The 18,923-nt window shown below is 37.5% G+C and overlaps 1 protein-coding gene across 1 annotated transcript in view; it reads right to left on the reverse strand.

Annotated features, from left to right (window-relative positions):
* MSH3 (mutS homolog 3) overlaps window positions 1-18,923 on the reverse strand; it is a 183,914-nt gene that overhangs the window by 163,750 nt on the left and 1,241 nt on the right. The window contains exons 2-6 of the mRNA XM_082836378.1: window positions 18,541-18,661; window positions 7,299-7,519; window positions 3,219-3,425; window positions 1,467-1,583; window positions 949-1,066 (exon numbers count right to left, since the gene is read on the reverse strand). Of these exons, the coding sequence (XP_082692504.1) occupies window positions 949-1,066; window positions 1,467-1,583; window positions 3,219-3,425; window positions 7,299-7,519; window positions 18,541-18,661 (784 nt within the window). The remainder of the gene's footprint in view (window positions 1-948; window positions 1,067-1,466; window positions 1,584-3,218; window positions 3,426-7,298; window positions 7,520-18,540; window positions 18,662-18,923) is intronic.

The following is an 18,923-nucleotide window of genomic DNA, read 5'->3' on the forward strand; positions in this document are numbered from 1 at the left end:
AATTGCGAAGTTCTTACAGCCTGGTCAGCTTAAAACAACAAAGAGCTATTAATGGTCTGGGGTCCACTCTGAGTGATAACCGTTCCATATTCATGGTATTAATGGAATAAAACAGCCTTCAGAATTTGGGGAGAAGCTAAGCAGGCGTCTAAATAAGCACATCTGTAATAAACCATAACAGCAATACCTTCACACAGTATCATTTAAGACCTTATCCCTACATTCTTTTATTCTGAGAGACCTGACCCCATTCCACAGTAACCAAAATGCTTCCTTATCATATTTGATATATAATTATTTGGTTTTTAAATAATTGATAGAATGTTATGACTTTGCTGTTAAAATCATTTTGCTTCGAGTAACTCATTGAGTTTATCAATGACTATAAACTGGGGGGCAATCATTATATATACTGAGGGTTCTTGCAAGTGAGAAAGCTTACAATCCATTTTGAAAAGTAATAAAATTCTTATGATGCTAACAATTAATGAAGATGACCTACTATTATGTTTTATAAGCAGTTAACTGTGTGTTAACTTGGTAGTTTTCTTTTCACATTTTGAAGTAAATAAGCGATTTTTTAGGTCTCATCTTAGGAAGATCTACAAGAGCTTGTAAGCCCTAAGCACCTAACCACTGCCCACAAAGGCCTAGGAAAGATGTAATTTCACATCAGTTGCTAACTTGCTATCATCTTTTATCAGGCTCTCTTTTTTCTTGCTCTTAAAATACAATGAACTCTCCTTTTACTATGGCATTTGAAAAATGCTTCTTTCCAGCCAATATCAACTCTTCTCTCTTCAGTACCTTACTAATCACAGGTCAAGGTAACCATACTGCCTCATCTCATCAAAAAGGTACCCAATCAAAGAACAGTTTTAAAAAATGCTATTTAAAACAAAGTCCTTGTAACATTTAAGAAAAACAATTCCTATTTGAAAAGGATATCTTCTCCGATAAGTGTAGATTTTGTATAAAGAGCAGTCAATTTCCGGGAAAAGAGTGAACTTTTGTTGTCCCCAATGGCTTTTAACGCAGCTGTTTCAGTTTGTTTCACAACTCCCACCTTCAACAAAAGTAAGAAATACTGCATATCAAATACGATGGAAAATTTGTTAACAAAACATTAATTCTAGATTTTGAAAGGTTAATTCTGAAACATTTAAAATAAACAAATTAGTCCACAATGTCCAGAGGTAGGGCTTAAGTAATAAGTACCACAAGGACCTTGCAAGTGTGGATAAATCACTATGAAACACTCCATCACAGAGTTGAAGAAACTTTTTACCCTAAATATCTAGTATGTTAAAAACTCATGGAGCTATACTGCCAATAATTATGACAAATTTTAACTTCTCCAAAATATCAAATTCCAAAACCAGTTATAGCCTACCATCTTAGAAAACATTTCCCTCTCTGGAAGAGACGCTAATCCCCTTTTCCCACAAGTTGAAGCCAAAGCTGACCTTATATCCCTTGGCCACAAGGCGGCGTACGTGAACAAACAGCCGGTGAGTAGGTATGCTTGCTGTCATAAAGTTGTGATCTAAATGGCAATAGATATTGAGCTCCCGGGCTGCAATCTAAAAAAATTTAAGAAGAAAATATCAATAAATTTCTACTTCTAGATTCCCTGTGCAGTGTTTGTTCACTTTGTTAAAAATCCATCGAGGTATACATTTAGGATTTGTGCACTTCTCTGTGCGGTATGTCAATAAAAAGTTTAAAAGACATTCACTGTGTACAAGCCTATGGTTTTATCTTTTTTTTAACAGTGTCCATGGCCTAACCTCAAAGCCAACATCTATATTTATAAACAACTCAGAAAAATATGACAGGCTTTCTTTTATGTGCTTAGATCTATCAAAACCTTAAAAGTGCTGAGCTTTCCCTGCACAACACAGAGACCATGAGACTGAAGTAGAATAAGAATTTGCTACTTAGCACATGCAAATAACTGAAAATTAGGAGATACCACGGAGTATACATACATGAGGAACCTCCTTGGACAGAGGGCATCTTTGAGGAAGTGAGAAAAGAACCCCCTGGTCTGGTTAGCTACTTAATGATGCATGAATGATAGGAATGCAGAATCAGGCAGCACCACCTGATTCCCTACGTTTTTCTACAAAGTCCCAGGGCTTAGATATTGCCCACTGGGGCCACGGAATTGGAGTCATTCCTCCACTCTCACTCCCCTATACCACCCGTCTCTGAACTGTATTAGTTCATCACTTCAGGGCAAGAAGACATCAGTCTTTACTGTGGTCAAGGCTGAATTTAGCACTCAACCTAGAGAGAAGGGCAGACAACAGCACTTCCTTTCACCCCTTCATCTATAAGAGGCCAACCACGTGGTTCCTGTCCTCAGGAAACACGTGGATGCTGTTTCAAAGTCTAATTTCATGACACAGAAGAGAGCATCATGCCATCTGAACTAGAGAACACCACTTTCCAGCCACAGGACTTAGGACGCTAGAAGAACAAAAGTTGGCCAGGTCTCCACTCCCCATTCATGAGGTGGCAGACGAGCCACCTCATCACTCTCTGAAGACGTACTATCCAACCAGGCCTAAAACTAAGGGATCATCACAATCATTCGTGACTTCAACAGCACCACCAGCAATACCAAGCCTAAGCTTGCCCCTAAATGCTCAAATTTACTTTTAACCTTCTTAACTTAGGCCTATATCAAACACCCCAAATTAAACACAAACTCAACTTAGACTAAGATAGCAAGACAGCTGATATACGGAGACCTGTAAGACTTCACACACTTGTTGGTGGCTGGCAGAGTTAATGTGCTCTTCCACTGAGATTTAACTATGTTCCTGGCTATGAAAATTCATAAGTTAAGGGTAAAAAGAGGAATATCTGTACATCTCAATTTTCTTTTTCTTGCTTGAGTCTTCATTAGGAATACTCACACGATTATGGTTCATTCACAATTGACTTTCGATGGATGAAAGATACTGGGCCAGCACCATGGAGAATAAGCACGAACATTCCAACAGGGACCCCTCATTTCCTTCCCCACAAATCTAGCATCCACCAAGTTTGCTTGTGTCTATTTTTAGTTTTTACTTTAAATGAAAGTATTTTTGAAGGTAATTGATCACATTAGCTTCTCCATGAGGTCAGAAAATGAAATAAAAACACTGGAAAATATTTAAGGCTGGACAAAAAAACAGGAAACAGTGTCTGAGAAAACAACTTACCTCTGCATCTTCCCCAAAGAATCTATACTTATATCCACATTCCACACACAAAATTGCATCTTTCTGCTGCTGCTTCATTTCTATGTATTGTAATTCTAAGGGGGTGTAGATGCTTTTGGTCCGTTTGTTAGATGGTTTAGAATCAGAAGTCTTCTGTAAGTTTTCACAACTGCTATGTGATGATCCACAATGACTGAGTGTCTTGTCCTGGCAACCGAAAGATTTTTATAGTTTAAAAAGTATTAACTGTAATAATAGTTCCAGAACGTAAATTTGACACAAAGCTAATAATTGGTGAATCCAAGTGAAAAGTTTACAAGAGTATATCATATATTAGGCATATTTTCTTGCAGGTTTGGAATTTTTTCAAAGTAAATGACTTAAAAAAGTGAGCCAAACTAAACTACTGTATAATTATTTGAGCAAATTTTGAAAGCCTAAACTAAAAAAGCTTTCTATACTTCTCTTTAAATTGGATTTCATTAAGCCAATTATAATTAACCATTTTATTTTCTTTATTCCCAGATATATAAGGCACAAAAAGTCATCAGGCATCGATCTGTCTCCCTCAGCGGTAAGGCAAAACCACTCTCAACAAGCATGCCAGCAGCTAAACCTGCACTTAACGTTTAAATTTCCAAGTACAGTCTAAAAGATAGTATATTCCATAATCTTTATTCCAAGAAAGAACCACAATTTGTTTGGTAAAGAGAGATGAGAAACAGCTTTTGGAAAACATAAAGCACAAGGTTACATTTTCAACATTAGTATTCCTGATATCCACCTGTCTATATGAAAACCATAACTAAATCCAGTTCACAGCTTAGAGCGAATTCCTTGCTTCTGAGACTTATTAAGGTCAAGTGAAACAAATCTGTACAATTGATGACATAAAAATTCATATTTTAAGAAAAGGCAAGAAAAATCTAAACAAAATTTTTCTCTCCCCATTTTGGCCCCCTCCCTCCCCTTCAGTGTGCATTGTGCATCTATCTGCCTTATGCTTAGGTTTAGCAGAAATACCTGCTCAACCATTAAGATCAATTTTCCTCCTTCTGGTGCCAGCCTTATAACTCCTTGGAAACTAACATTTCTTTCTCAATCCTTTAAGGGGTCACGATGACCCACCCACTCACCTCGTACACACAGACATCTATGGGGAACTTTATATACAATGCCAACATACCATTTCCCTTAAAGATAGCCATTGGTGCATAACATACCGGTCAGACGACCTGGGGAGACACTGGGCACCTAATGGAAGTCTTCTTAGCTTAAATACTTACTTATGACCTTATTAATGTTACTAGCTATATTACTTGTATTCTGCCTATTTTATAATATAATTGTTTCTTGCGTTACCAAATGTATGACTGAGCCTCCAATAAAATTAATAATGATTAGGCGACTTAAAACAATTGACAAAATACACAGTCCTATATGATCAGTGATTTTAATAGTGTAACTCTAGATATGGGAAGAAGCAACAAGAGAGAATCGTTTTCTAGACCATAACAGACTACAAGACAGGTGGTTCAGAGGCTTTCGGCTACTGTTAACAGGGCCTAGTCCAGGAACAGCACAGTGAGTGGCCTATCAACAAAATCCTTGCCTGACCTGAGAATGAGTATTCCTAGCGCCACAGGACAAACTGATCACAAAATGCCTCCCAAACCTTGGTTGAAATTAAGACCGAAAGGGAACCGATTACAAAATAAAGACTGTTTGCCCATCAACCAATTCTATAAGAATGAAGTCATTAGCTACTGTGGTTGCTGACCTATATTACACCCTGAAAGGAATTCAGGAAGATCAGGATGAGGCTCTTTGTGAAACTTGCCCTCAGATAGTTAGATATTTTCAGGAGAAATTTTTTTATAAACCTGGATTCTTGCATCATCCCATACTTAGAAAAGCACTAAAATCATTAACTAAGATGTCTGTTCCTTGTGACTAGCAGCAACCTTCTACCGAGATGTGTGCTTGAGTGCACATACCCCCTTTACCAAAATCACACATATGCTGGCCTCCCCGCCCTTTACTTCTTTGGAACAGTTCTCAGAGCTCTCTGAGAGACTACCTCCTGGGTTATAATCCTCAGGTTGGCTCAAATAAAATTTTTCACTTCTTTCTTAGATTGACTATTGATTATTTTTGTCAAAAGGATAAATCCAGCTTCTAATTAACTGTCACTGGGTCACTGCCAACATCTAAAAACTTACCAGCTACCCCTGAAATTAAAAATATGGTCTAAAAGACTAGTGACCAGCAGAGGCAGAGAAGAGAGAAAGAGAAATGTCTTATATGGCCCAGGGAGGGGACCGCAGTCCAAGGAAAGCCCAGAAACACGTTCTCTACAGTTGCAGTTGCTAAAGGTTTAAAAAATTCAGCTTAGCTGGAATAGCAGGTAGAGACACAGTTTATCTGAATAGCGAAGCCAAGCAAACCTCCAAAGATCAGCAGTGAGATCTGGTAAGGTATGGACAGGTATGGCAGGAGAAAAGTGGGTCAATATACCAGGTTGGAGAATGCATTTGCTTTTAATTATGATGGATTTTCTACTTCATTTCCATGACTGTTATCTAAAATTCAAGAAAACCACATACTGCAAAACTTAATGAATACTTAAAAAAATATATTTCCTGGAAAAAGAAAGTTCTTACTTTATTACCTTATTCATATAGGGAATGAAAGTAGGAATCCAGCAAATAGTTTTAAGCATACGGGATACGAATAAACAAGTCAATCTGAATACTTGAGTATTAAGCAACTTTTTTTCCCCACCATTTGCGTGAAAATATTTCTCAGATATACTCTTTTTCATATTCCCAGAGACACCATTCTGAACTCAATTTAACTTTGTCTTGACAATTGAGGATGATCAGGATAATAAAATGGGAATTTCAGGACCTATTTCTCGGTGTCCCTTCTAACTGGTTACTTCTAATGTGCTGTGAATCAGAAATGCCAAGTTGGTCATTTTATGTATAAACCAACAGTAAATCTCATGAGACCCTAGGATAAATTCTCCAATTAATAAAGTGAACATACACAGACAAACTTTTTGACCTCTATACTTTATGACCACTACACTCAGGTGAACTGCTTCTAAGTACTAAAAAAAGATTAAAAATGAAAACAAAGCAACTTTTTTTCTGATGATGTAAAATAAGTCAATGGATCTTACGGCCTGGCTGAAGGAGGAGTTCATGAATCTGGACTTTGTGGGAAGGAGTGTGAACTTCTGAAAATTAGATACAAAATTGTGTTGGTCTGAGTATTTTTCTGAGTAACGAATCCATAGTTTTCATTAGATTTAAATGACTCATTAAAAAAAAGTAAAGAACTAGTTCTCTAACTCCATGGTTTTCGATCATGGCTACACATTAAAATGAGAGCTTTTAAACGATATCCATGCCCAGTTTTTCATGAAAACTATATAAGTCCAGTAACTAACTGTCACCATTCAAAATTATGACAGTAAGGTGATTCTAATTTAAAGCTGGGCTGAGAACCACTAATTCTGAATTATAATAGATTTCAATGATGGATCAAGAGTTAAATTCCCTGATTTTGCAATGGTGAAAAATACTAATAATCACCGAACAGTGGAAGAAGTAAGGAAGCCATATACGTTTGGTTAAACTCTGAAGTTATTATATCAGCCAAGCTTTCAACTAAAAACCTCAAAACATGTCTACAAATTATTCACTGTGATTTTCCAGACTAATCATGGAAACTATAAGGAGGACTATAAGAAACTGTGCTTGTATTAATTATTAATAAAGAATCCCTCCAAGTCAGTGGCTCCTAATCCAGGCTGTATATCAGAATCTGCTGGGAGGTTTTCTTGGTTTTCTGTTGTTTTAATAAAACTAATTCATCTTGCCTTAATACATAGTAAATCACAATCTCCAGGAATTTAAAAACAAAAAACTAAAAAGCAAAAGCTCCCTCATCTCATTTGGATGATCAGCCAAGTTTGGGAACCAGTGCCCTGAGTGAACCCACAAACCTAATGGCACGTGAGAACCTACAGTTCTAAGTAACTGGATATTCATCTATATAAGAGTTACATACCTTTTGACTAGTTTGAGATTTGGAATCTTCAGAAGAAACTGCATTCTTTGCACGTAGAAGATTGATATCATCAAAATCAGTACATTTTGGCAGAACTGCAAATCTCTTCTGAAGAGACTCTGTCTGGACTCTATTTTGAGGAAGGGCAGAATCGCAGCAGAATTCTTTCAATTTTTCCAGAGACTTTAAAACGATCCTGGTCCTCAGATGTTTCTTTGGCTCTTAGCAAGTCAGAAGAAAATATAACAATAGTATTTTATCTCATTATGTCAATTCATAATTAGCATAGGATTTTTAAAGAGGGAGCTTCTCACTAAAGCAATGAATCTAACTATAATGTGATAAGGAAATAAAGAAACCTCGGGTTCAGGGTGCAGATGGCATATTGAAACATAGATCTAATTTCACTTGGTCCTGAAACCCCATTAAAAACTACAACAGGGGCTTCCCTGGTGGCGCAGTGGTTCAGAGTCCGCCTGCCGATGCAGGGGACACGGGTTCGTGCCCCCGTCCGGGAAGATCCCACATGCCGCGGAGCAGCTGGGCCCGTGAGCCATGGCCACTGAGCCTGCGCGTCCGGAACCTGTGCTCCGCAACGGGAGAGGCCACAACAGTGAGGCCCGCGTACCGCAAAATAAATAAATAAATAAATAAAAAATAAAAGGGGGAAAAGGATTCAAAAAAAAAAAAAAAAAAAACTACAACAGGGCAGACAGAAAAGAAGAGGTGACAACTGCAAACAAAATATCTGAAGCTAGAAGGATAAATGGATAAGCAATAACCAATTTAGCATACCTGAAAGCTAAATCCTAAATCAGTAATATATAAAACCAGGAACCAATCCTACTTAGAACACAAAATGCTTATTAAATGGCTCAAGAATCAGGGCACCAGTAGCTCTGGAAATGGAAAAAAGGGAGGTTCTAAAATAAACAGAACTGGTTCAAAACAATTTAATCCCTAGACCCCTACCCCACTCCAAACTCAAGGGTACCTGTCCTCCTTCTACCTCAGAAGAAGACTGGAGATTTCTCTGGAAAAGGCAAAACAGGCACAGGTGAGAGGCAGTACTGTGCCTGAGCCATAAGAATGATGTGAATACAGGCTTACTGTATGTGGAGAAACCAGCCTCTTCTCACCAGCTCTCAGAACACAGGCAGCCAGAGTTCTCTCTCCAGGCAGGAGCTCACAAGACTCTGGACTGGGGAAACTGACCAGCTCCACGGGAAAGACCTAAAGATACTGACACCAGGAATTCACCAAGGAAACCACCCCCAGGACATGTGCCTTCCTGCCTCCACAGCTTTGCTCATGCTATTCTTTCTCCCCAGAATGCCCTTGACCCCAATTTCCACATGGCAAATTGTACTCACTTCGTCCAGACCCATCTCAAAACTACTTTTTCATGAAATTCTGCTAATTCTCCCAGTTTAAAGTCATCTTTTCTTTCTCTATGTTCCTATAACAAGATCGCATCTCTCTACAGCACTTATCACACTCTGCCAATTAGCAGTTATTAATAAGCAAGCAACCCATAAAATAAGGGAAACTATCATGTACTGGGTATCTACTATATGCCAGAATACATCTTTTCACCCTTTAGAGCAATACTATTAGGTAATTATTATTTAATATAAAGAAACTGGGACTGCATTTATTATCTCTTACTTTCCCATTAAAGCAAAAACACTCTGAGGGCAAGAGTTGGGTTTTGTTCATTTCTAAAAGTTTAAATATTTTCATATTAATATGCAAACCTCTTTTTAGATCTATACTTTATCCTGTCTCCTATTAACCTTGTAGCTAGAAAAATGTATATTTGAAATCTCTTTTCAAATGTATATATTCATCTTGTTTACTGTTATTCTCCCCTTTTCAGGATGTATACTTGAATCACTCTTCAAACATATAGTGTAAGTTTTTATATTATATAAGGACTTCCCCCTATCGATTCAAAAAAACTTTCCCGGGATGGGAGCGGGGTATAAGTCTTAGAATTGCACTCATGTGAAAAAAGAATATCTAAAACTGAAGTGTTAAAAACTAAGGTGAAGTAGCCAGGGACTCTTCTAGCTAGTGAACGCTCTGCTCTTTTCTTCCCATTATTTATTTTTTTAAGTAAACAGTAAAGTTCATATTTTAAAAAATTCCATGTCTAGGCCTTATTTCCACAAACTTCAGGGTTTGCTCAGCTGGATGTGCAGCAAGGACTTAGCGTGCATGTGGTAAGAGCGCTTGATGGCTCAGTTTCTTGCCTTCCTCCTTACCATCCTTCCCTACCCTACCCTACTCTCACCACTGCCAAGGAAGATTCCACCTTGAAGCTCCATCCTTGAGTTATGCTCAATACAGAAAGGTTTTTGTCAGTTCAGAAAGATCCTGGATTGAGCCCATGCTTCTGTACAACCTCTCTGCTACCCTTCCACATCTCTTAAAGTTTTTTCTCTCCTTTTTCTGTGTAGCCATCTTTCATCCTTAGGCTACAATGACTTTCTACGAGTGCACCACAGCTCAAGAGTTAGGAAAGAAGGTGTCCCACACTTGTTCATTTATATCAAGCCATTATGATTCCTGAACTCTAAAATAAGAGAAAGAACTGGTACACAAGCAATTACCCAAAATTACAATTTTTTCTTAATGCTCCTAGGACCATCAAATCTTGAGCCATCTAAAAGAAAACCAGGGGGAAATACGAACATGTTATCTGTGGGAAGAATGAAGCTTACACAGGAAAACCAAAATCTTTCATTGCCTTCCTCACAGATACCTAAGAGAGATTCTAACACCTCATAAGGCCCTCAATGAAAAAAACTAAATTGGAAGGCTTCTCAAGTGCAAAGCCCCCAAGAGCTACAAAACCCTCATGTCTGAGAAGGGACACAGATATAGGCACCAGTCCCTCAATTAGGCCTTGAGGAAGACTGTAACTACTGTGCAAAACCTGGCTCATGGAAAACTGAGTACTATGAAAATTAAAAAGGAAACCTCCTAAAATGGAGTTGGGAGGCCAGCAGGGAGAGCTCTCCTGGACATACTACCCAGCATCAATACAGATCCCAACAGGAAGAGACTTACCTTGCATCTCCTATAGAAGTGACACTAGCTTACTACCACCAGCAGGAGGAAGATTTTCTCCTTGCCTGGCAACAGTACAACCAATGAGAGACTGTCACAACTCAGCCAAAGAAAAGCCACTATACTTTGAACTCCCAGTTTCCTCCAATGACCCTCCCAAATTCCTCTTCTCCTCTATAAAAGAGTTTCCTCTCCTTTGCCTTGCTGAACTTGCATGTGGTTTGCCATAGTTGCATGTCCTAAATTGCAGTTCTTACCTGCTCCCAGATAAATCCATTTTGCTGGTAAAATAATTGGCTGTTCTCCTGTTTTAGTTTAACAGTACCCCAATAAACCTTAACAACCTCCATATTCTGCTCCTATACTTAAAACCTCACTTATACTATTTCCTTTTCTGAAGATGCCATGAAATGAACTATCAAATTGCCACAATATGAGATTAAGACTTGCCCACATTATCACTAAAGTCTCTGAGCCCTTAAGAGGATATACCCTAGAAATAAGGCCATCGGTTGCTGTCCCAACATGTTAAATAGGCCAAAAACTTCTCAGTAAAAATCTTTCACTGAATTAACACCTTCACTGTTTGAGCTTTAATTTTTTGTGTACCATAAAATGTAGATACATAATAGTTACTTTCTCTACTCAGCCTTCCTCCTCTAGGCCTAGGTTATGAAGGATCAAGGAGGTAGAAGAATTATCATATTTTAAATAAAGAATTTTAATCTAGAAGGAAGCAGAGTAGATGCTGAAATATAAATATGTGCCACTATAAACAGATTTTTTAAAATCTGTATAAGAATCTGTTTTACAGATAAAATAATTCATCTTAAAAAAAGGAAAAAAAGAAAAACCTCTGGAATATTACAAACATATTTTAAATCAGTTAAATTAAACACAATGTTCAGGCAAAACCAATCTATACTGAAGTCAGGATAGTGGTTATCCTTGGTGGGGGGAAGGGGTTGCCAGTGGGAGGGAGCACAGAGAGGTTTCCGGGGGTCCTAGTAATATAGTTTCTTGATCTAAGTGATGGTTATATAGGTGACTTCAGTTTGTGAAATTTATCAAGCTTATGATTCTCTACATGTGTTAAACATCTATAATGAATTAAAAACATCAACAAATCCATGTTCATAGATCTCAGGGTCTCAAGAATTCTCTGTTTGGGAAGATAAATTACACCCAATGTTTTTGAGGGTTTAAGCTCAAAAGAAGATATTTAAGCTTAGGCAGATAAAAATAAGACACAAGTCAAGGAGGAGAGCCTTAAAAAGAAAAATAAATAGATTTAAGAGGCAGTTTCAAATCTTGTCTAACAACAGAAACCCAGGCAAAGGGCAGAACTTCTTCTTTTAAAAGACTTATTTTTTAATCTTAGTGCCCTTGTTTTTAAATATTCATTCCAAATTGGGGCATGTTGTTTTAAACGTCAAAAGGTGATTCTTTATTTAAGAGCATAAAATGAAAATGGAAAGTTTGCTGGATAAAATTTTTTACTCTGTATAATAGGCAGTCATTACAGAATGCAAAAATGGGAATTTGGGGAATGGCATATTTGATTCCATGAAAAATTTTGATTTTTTCACTAAAACTAAGTAGCTTCATACTCAGCCATAAAAAAAAAAAAAAGAATGCCATTAGCAGCAACATGGATGGACCTAGAGATTATCATACTAAGTGAAGTAAGTCAGACAAAATCTTTTATCATATGATATCACTTATATGTGGAATCTAAAATGTGATACAAATGAACTTATTTACAAAAACAGAAACAGACTCACAGAGTTAGAAAACAAACTTATGGTTACCAAAGGGGAAAGGCCAGGGGTGGGGGGGGGGAGCACAGACAAATTAGGAGTTTGGGACTAGCAGATACAAACTACTATATATAAAACAGATAAACAATGAGGACCTACTGTATAGCAAGGGAACTATACTCAATATTTTGTAATAACCTATAAGGGAAAAAAATCCAAAAAAAAAAATATGTCTGACTGAATCACTTTGCTGTACACCGGAATCTAACACAACATTGTAAATCAACTATACTTCAATTAAAAAATATTTTAAATAACTAAGTAGCTTTATGTTAGGATATTAATTGCAGTGTGTAATAATTATAAATATTAATCGATGTCTTTTATAAAATGGTCTAGGGTAAACTGGAAAAAATGAATTTAAGTCAGATTTCAATTTGAACTTCCTGCATATGGTTTAAAGGTATAATATCTGATACATTTCCCGGGTCTTTTTAAAAAATTGTATCTTATTTTTATATACTCTGGCTATATTTTATAATATCTTTAATTGATTTTGGAAAGTCCACATTTATATAGTATTAAGATAATGGATATTTGTATTTATCAAAATGCATTTGAGACAGAGTTCTACACTGTTTATCTGTAATTAAAATAATAACAAAAAGTCAAGTCTGAATCTGGGGAGATTTTATTTACCAAACGTAGCCAGACATATATATATTCCATCCCATATGTTTTTCCTATGTGATGCTGACACTCCTGCACTGAAAGGTGGAATCCATGTTCCTTCCCCTTGAACCCACACAGGCCTCTGTAACTAATTCAACCAACAGAGTATGGCAGAAGTGACACTATATAACTTCCAAAGCTAGACTGTGAAAGACAATACAGCTTCCGTCTGGCTCTCTCTGAGGATACTCATTCTTGGAAACCAGCCACCACTGCTATGAGGAAGCTAAAATTAGCCCACACAGAGAGACAACCCTGGAGCCAGCTCATACCGGTAAGTGAAATCTTCAAGAACTTTGTGAGCCAGTTGTAAAACACAGCTATTATGTTACAGTATACAAACTTACAATTAAAACAAAGGTAACAGAGGGCTTCCCTGGTGGTGCCGTGGTTGAGAATCTGCTTGCTAATGCTGGGGACACTGGTTCAAGCCCTGGTCTGGGAGGATCGAGCCCTGGTCTGGGAGGATCCCACATGCTGCTGCGGAGCAGCTAGGCCCGTGAGCCACAACTACTGAGCCCGCGCGTCTGGAGCCTGTGCTCCGCAACAAGAGAGGCCGCGATAGTGAGAGGCCCACGCACCGCGATGAAGAGTGGCCCCCGCTCACCACAACTAGAGAAAGCCCTCGCACAGAAACGAAGACCCAACACAGCAAAAATAAATAATAATAATAATTAATAAAAAATCCTACCCCAATTATCTACTTAAAAAAAACAAAGGTAATAAATACTCAGGCCTCATTGCTTCCTAAAACTTTTATTACATTTTACTATTGTCTATAATCTAAAGATTATTAACATGTATTGTCTCTATGGTGTAAATACTATATAATGGTGTGCTATTGCAACTATCCATCCTTTCCCAACTCTAGAAAAGTCAAGGCTTAAGAATGGGGCTACTCTAGACCTTCTCTTCCAAAGCTTAAAAACAATCCCTAAAAAGATCAAACTGATCCACAAGGAATTTAACTACTTGCCAGAACAAAATTCAACATTCTTTAAAGAAACACAAATCCCAGCACACAACAATACAAAGTTCAAAATACTTATTATCAGAACTTCCCTGGTGGCGCAGTGGTTGGGAGTCCACCTGCCGATGCAGGGCACAGGGGTTCCATCCCTGGTCCAGGAAGATCCCACATGCTGTGAAGCAACGAAGCCCGTGCACCACAACTACTGAGCCTGCGTTCTAGAGCCCGTGAGTCACAACTACTGAGCCCACACACCACAACTACTGAAGCCCACGTGCCCAGAGCCCGTGCTCTGCAACAAGAGAAGCACCGCAATGAGAAGCACACACACAGCAAGGAAGAGCAGCCCCCGCGCACTGCAACTAGATAAAGCCCGCACGCCGCAATGAAGACACAAGGCAGCCAAAAATAAATAAATTTAAAAAACAAAAATACAAAACACAATCCAAATAATTAATTACTAAACATGCAAAACGTAGAAAAATCAGTCAAGGTGTACCAAACCAGAAATGATAGAGATGACAGAATTAGCATATAAGGACATGAAAACACATATTATAAACATGTTCCATATAATCAAGAATGAAAAGGAAAAAATAAAGAGGAGCAGAATGGAAGGTTTTTGTTTGGTAACAGCTTTACTGAAATACAATTCACATAGAAAAATGGGATATTTTTTAAAAAGAACAATGCAGAACTTCTAGAGATGAAATATACAATATCTGAACTGAACATTTCACTGAATTAAATTTATATCATATTAGATACTACTGGAAAAAAAATCACTGAACTTGAAAATACAGCAGGAGAATCAATCCAAAATGAAGCAGAAGGGGAAATAATACTGGAAAATAAATGAAAAGAGCTTCCTTATTTGAGGGATAATGTTAAGTAATCTAGCATCCCTATTAATAAAGGGAAGAGACAGAAAAAAATTTTGAGAAAAAAGTGGCCAAAAAATTCTTCCAAATTTGATGAAAACTATAAACTGATGGAACCCAAGAAGCTTTAAATGAACTCCAAACAGGATAAAGATTAATGAAGAAATAAGAATTTTTTTAAATACTAGACTAAGGCTCATCAAAATCAAATGTGGCAAATGGGACCTAATGAAACTTCAAAGCTTTTGCACAGCAAAGGAAACCATAAACAAGACCAAAAGACAACCTCAGAATGGGAGAAAATATTTGCAAATGAAGCAACTGACAAAGGATTAATTTCCAAAATTTACAAGCAGCTCATGCAGCTCAATAACAACAAACAACCCAATCCAAAAATGGGCAGAAGACCTAGACATTTCTCCAAAGAAGATATACAGATTGCCAACAAACACATGAAAGAATGCTCGACATCATTAATCATTAGGGAAATGCAAATCAAAACTACAATGAGATATCATCTCACACCAGTCAGAATGGCCATCATCAAAAAATCTAGAAACAATAAATGCTGGAGAGGGTATGGAGAAAAGGGAACACTCCTGCACTGCTGGTGGGAATGTGAATTGGTACAGCCACTATGGAGAACAGGATGGAGGTTCCTTAAAAAAACTACAAATAGAACTACCATACGACCCAGCAATCCCACTACTGGGCATATACCCTGAGAAAACCATAATTCAAAAAGAGTCATGTACCAAAATGTTCATTTCAGCTCTATTTACAATAGCCCAAAGATGGAAACAACCTAAGTGCCCATTATCGGATGAATGGATAAAGAAGATGTGGCACATATATACAATGGAATATTAGCCATAAAAAGAAACGAAATTGAGCTATTTGTAATGAGGTGGATAGACCTAGAGTCTGTCATACAGAGTGAAGTAAGTCAGAAAGAGAAAGACAAATACCGTATGCTAACACATATATATATGGAATTTAAGAAAAAAAAAATGTCATGAAGAACCTAGGGGTAAGACAGGAATAAAGACACAGACCTACTGGAGAACGGACTTGAGGATATGGGGAGGGGGAAGGGTGAGCTGTGACAAAGCGAGAGAGAGGCATGGACATATATACACTACCAAATGTAAGGTAGATAGCTAGTGGGAAGCAGCCGCATAGCACAGGGAGATCAGCTCGGTGCTTTGTGACTGCCTGGAGGGGTGGGATTGGGAGGGTGGGAAGGAGGAAGATGCAAGAGGGAAGAGATATGGGAACATATGTATATGTATAACTGATTCACTTTGGTATAAAGCAGAAACTAACACACTGTAAAGCAATTATACCCCAATAAAGATGTTAAAAAAAAAAATCAAATGTGGGCAAACCAGTGATAAATACAAAATCGTAAAAGCAGCCAGAGGAAAAAAGACATATTAGGGAAATCAACACCATAATTAAAAAACACCTTGATGTCACAAACGTTAAAGGTTAAGAACCTTTGAAGGAATACTATGACTCCCTTTCTTCTTAAATATAGGACTTTTCTAATATATACTTTACCTAGTTTCCTGTGACTTCTCTTCTTTTAGAGATATATATTTGAATTTCTTTTCAAATGTATGTTTTACCTTTTTATTATTATTCAATTTGTTTTCAAAACACATATTTAAATCACTTTTCAAATGTATCAAGTTTCCTTGTGAGTATAAAAGCTTCCTTCCCCTGTGGATCCTAGGTATAAAAATGAGTTTATATATTGAAGAATTAAGAACTGAAGTGGATCCATATAATGGCATATTATTCAACAATAAAAAGGAGTGATGTAATTTAGAGTACTCAAAATCATGGAAAGTAGAATGTTGATGGCCAGGGACTGGGGGAGGAGGGAATGTGGAGCTATTATTTAATGGCTATAGAGTTTCAATTCTACAAGACAAAAAGAATTCTAGAGATGGATGGAGGTAATGGTTGTACAAAATTATGAATGCACTTAATTGAACTGTACACTTAAAAATGGTTAAGATGAAAATTTTATGTTCCGTGTACTTTACCACAATAAAAAGAAATCAAATCAAAACAACTTTTGAAAGGAAGGAGGTACTGATACATGCTACAACATGGATGAACCTTGGAAACATTAGGCTAAGTGAAAGAAACCAGACAAAAAGGCCACATACGGTATGATTCTATTTATATGACATGTTCAGAATAGACAAATCTATAGACAGAAAATAGATTCGTGGTTGCTTAGGTCGGTGAGGGGGGCCCTGCTTGGGGAAAATGGGAAGTGACTGCTATTGGGTACTGAGTTTCCTTTGAGGGTGATGAAAATGCTCTAAAATTGACTTAATGAGGGCTGCACAATTCTGTGAGTATACTGAAAGTCATTGAATTGTACATGGTAAATGGGTGAATTGTATAACATGTGATTATATCTTAATAATCTGTTATTTAAAAAAAAAAAAAAAACCCGAGGTGGAGCGATCACCCAGCGTTTGACTGGGGAAAGCTCTTTCTTCTTCCTGAGTGTGATTTTTACCAAGTAGCAAAGGTCTTATTTCAAAACATTCCAAGTCTGTTGCCCCTTTTCCACCTCAGCTCCCCTGGGTGCCTGGAAAAGTTACTTAAGTGTGGTAACCCTCAACCTCACCTATCACTGGAGGACAGCAAGGGTTGTTTGGAAGAATAAAAGAACTACAAAAACCTGTACAACAATGGCAGGTAAACAGAGGGTTCATTAACAGCTTGACGAATTTACTGAAAAACTGAATAGATCAGATCTATGTAGAGTAATGAAGCAAAGAAAGGTAGACAACCCTGGAAAATGCAAATTCTGTCAAGTCATGCCTCTCGTCATGGCCCCTTCAGGTAGGAGGAGAAAAAGGGTATCACCAGATTTATCCTTCTCTTTAACCATACGTCTCCATTTCTATAGTTATTTCATACTAAGGCTTTCATGTTAACCCTAAATCCAAACTTTACCTCTTGAGCCACTAAATAGAAACTTTTTTTTTTGTTTTTTGGTTTTGTCTCGTTTTCTTTACCTAAATTCCTGGGGATAATGAAGAAAGAAGCATTTTCTGTCCTCCCCATCACAAATTGTCTGAGGCCAAAAACTAGAGAAAAATCTGCTCAACCATCTGTATCCAATGCCTCCCCTAGAAGTCCAACAGCTCAGGAATAGTGGTTTTACCCAAAACCCTTTAGCATACAGAAAAAGCAGCTCCATGATTAAAAAGGACAGGGTAGATCTACATGTCCTGACATTGAAAATTGTTCAAAATGTTCTGCTAAGTGGAAAAAAACAGTTGCAAATTAGTATATATAGTATAATATAATTTATAAAATATTATTATTAGTTAACTTATTTTGGGGTCTATTTGAGTACATATAGATGTGTATAAACAGAAAAACCTGGAAGAATGTACAGCACCCCCAAAAATTAGCAGTAGCCCTTACTGAAAGGGAGAGATTATGAGGTCTTTTACTGTCCACCTTCTACATTTCTGTATTGTTTGAAATTTTTATAACAAGAACGTTTCACGTTTATAATCAAGACAAAAATTTGCTAGAGGGAATAAGAGAGAAAATTGGGAGAACTACAGCCAAATTGCAGAACTCCATCTCTTACCTCCACTCCCCCAACCTCTTACCCACACCGCCCCTTATGAAGGGGCTAGTCTACTCAAGCACAATGGAGACCTTTCTCCACAAAGGAAAAAATGGCCCAATACTCCAACAGTCTCCTCTGCCCTCAGGAGAATGTGAGAATATCAGAGTCATTACTTGTAAGAATGAAGAAAAATTGCCCCAGAACTCACCAGCGTTCCCAGACATTACTGAATCACTTCCTTCTTCCTTTTCTTGGACTTTCTTTGCTTTCTTTTTAACAGGCCCATCACTCTCCAGTGGTCTCTTTTTACTCCTATCGATTTCTGCAACCTATGTTAGAAAATGATATTATCTCTAATCTCAAAACTTGATGTATGCAAAATAATTTAAACCTTACTTCTGAATGACAGCAAGGTTCTTGCCATCCACCCTTCATAGAATCATCTGTTTAGAGTTATGGGTGAACTGTTTTACCATCTTCAAAGACAAGGTGGAGACTGGCAAGTCATGAGCCTCAGCACCTCAAGCCCTCCTAGAATTAGAACCAAGGCTGCTACTTTTCTTCACTCGATCAGTCTTCCCCTATCTCAGA

This window comes from Leucopleurus acutus (genome assembly GCF_964270905.1).
Source record: "Leucopleurus acutus genome assembly, chromosome: 3".
Taxonomy (NCBI): Eukaryota; Metazoa; Chordata; class Mammalia; order Artiodactyla; family Delphinidae; genus Leucopleurus; species Leucopleurus acutus.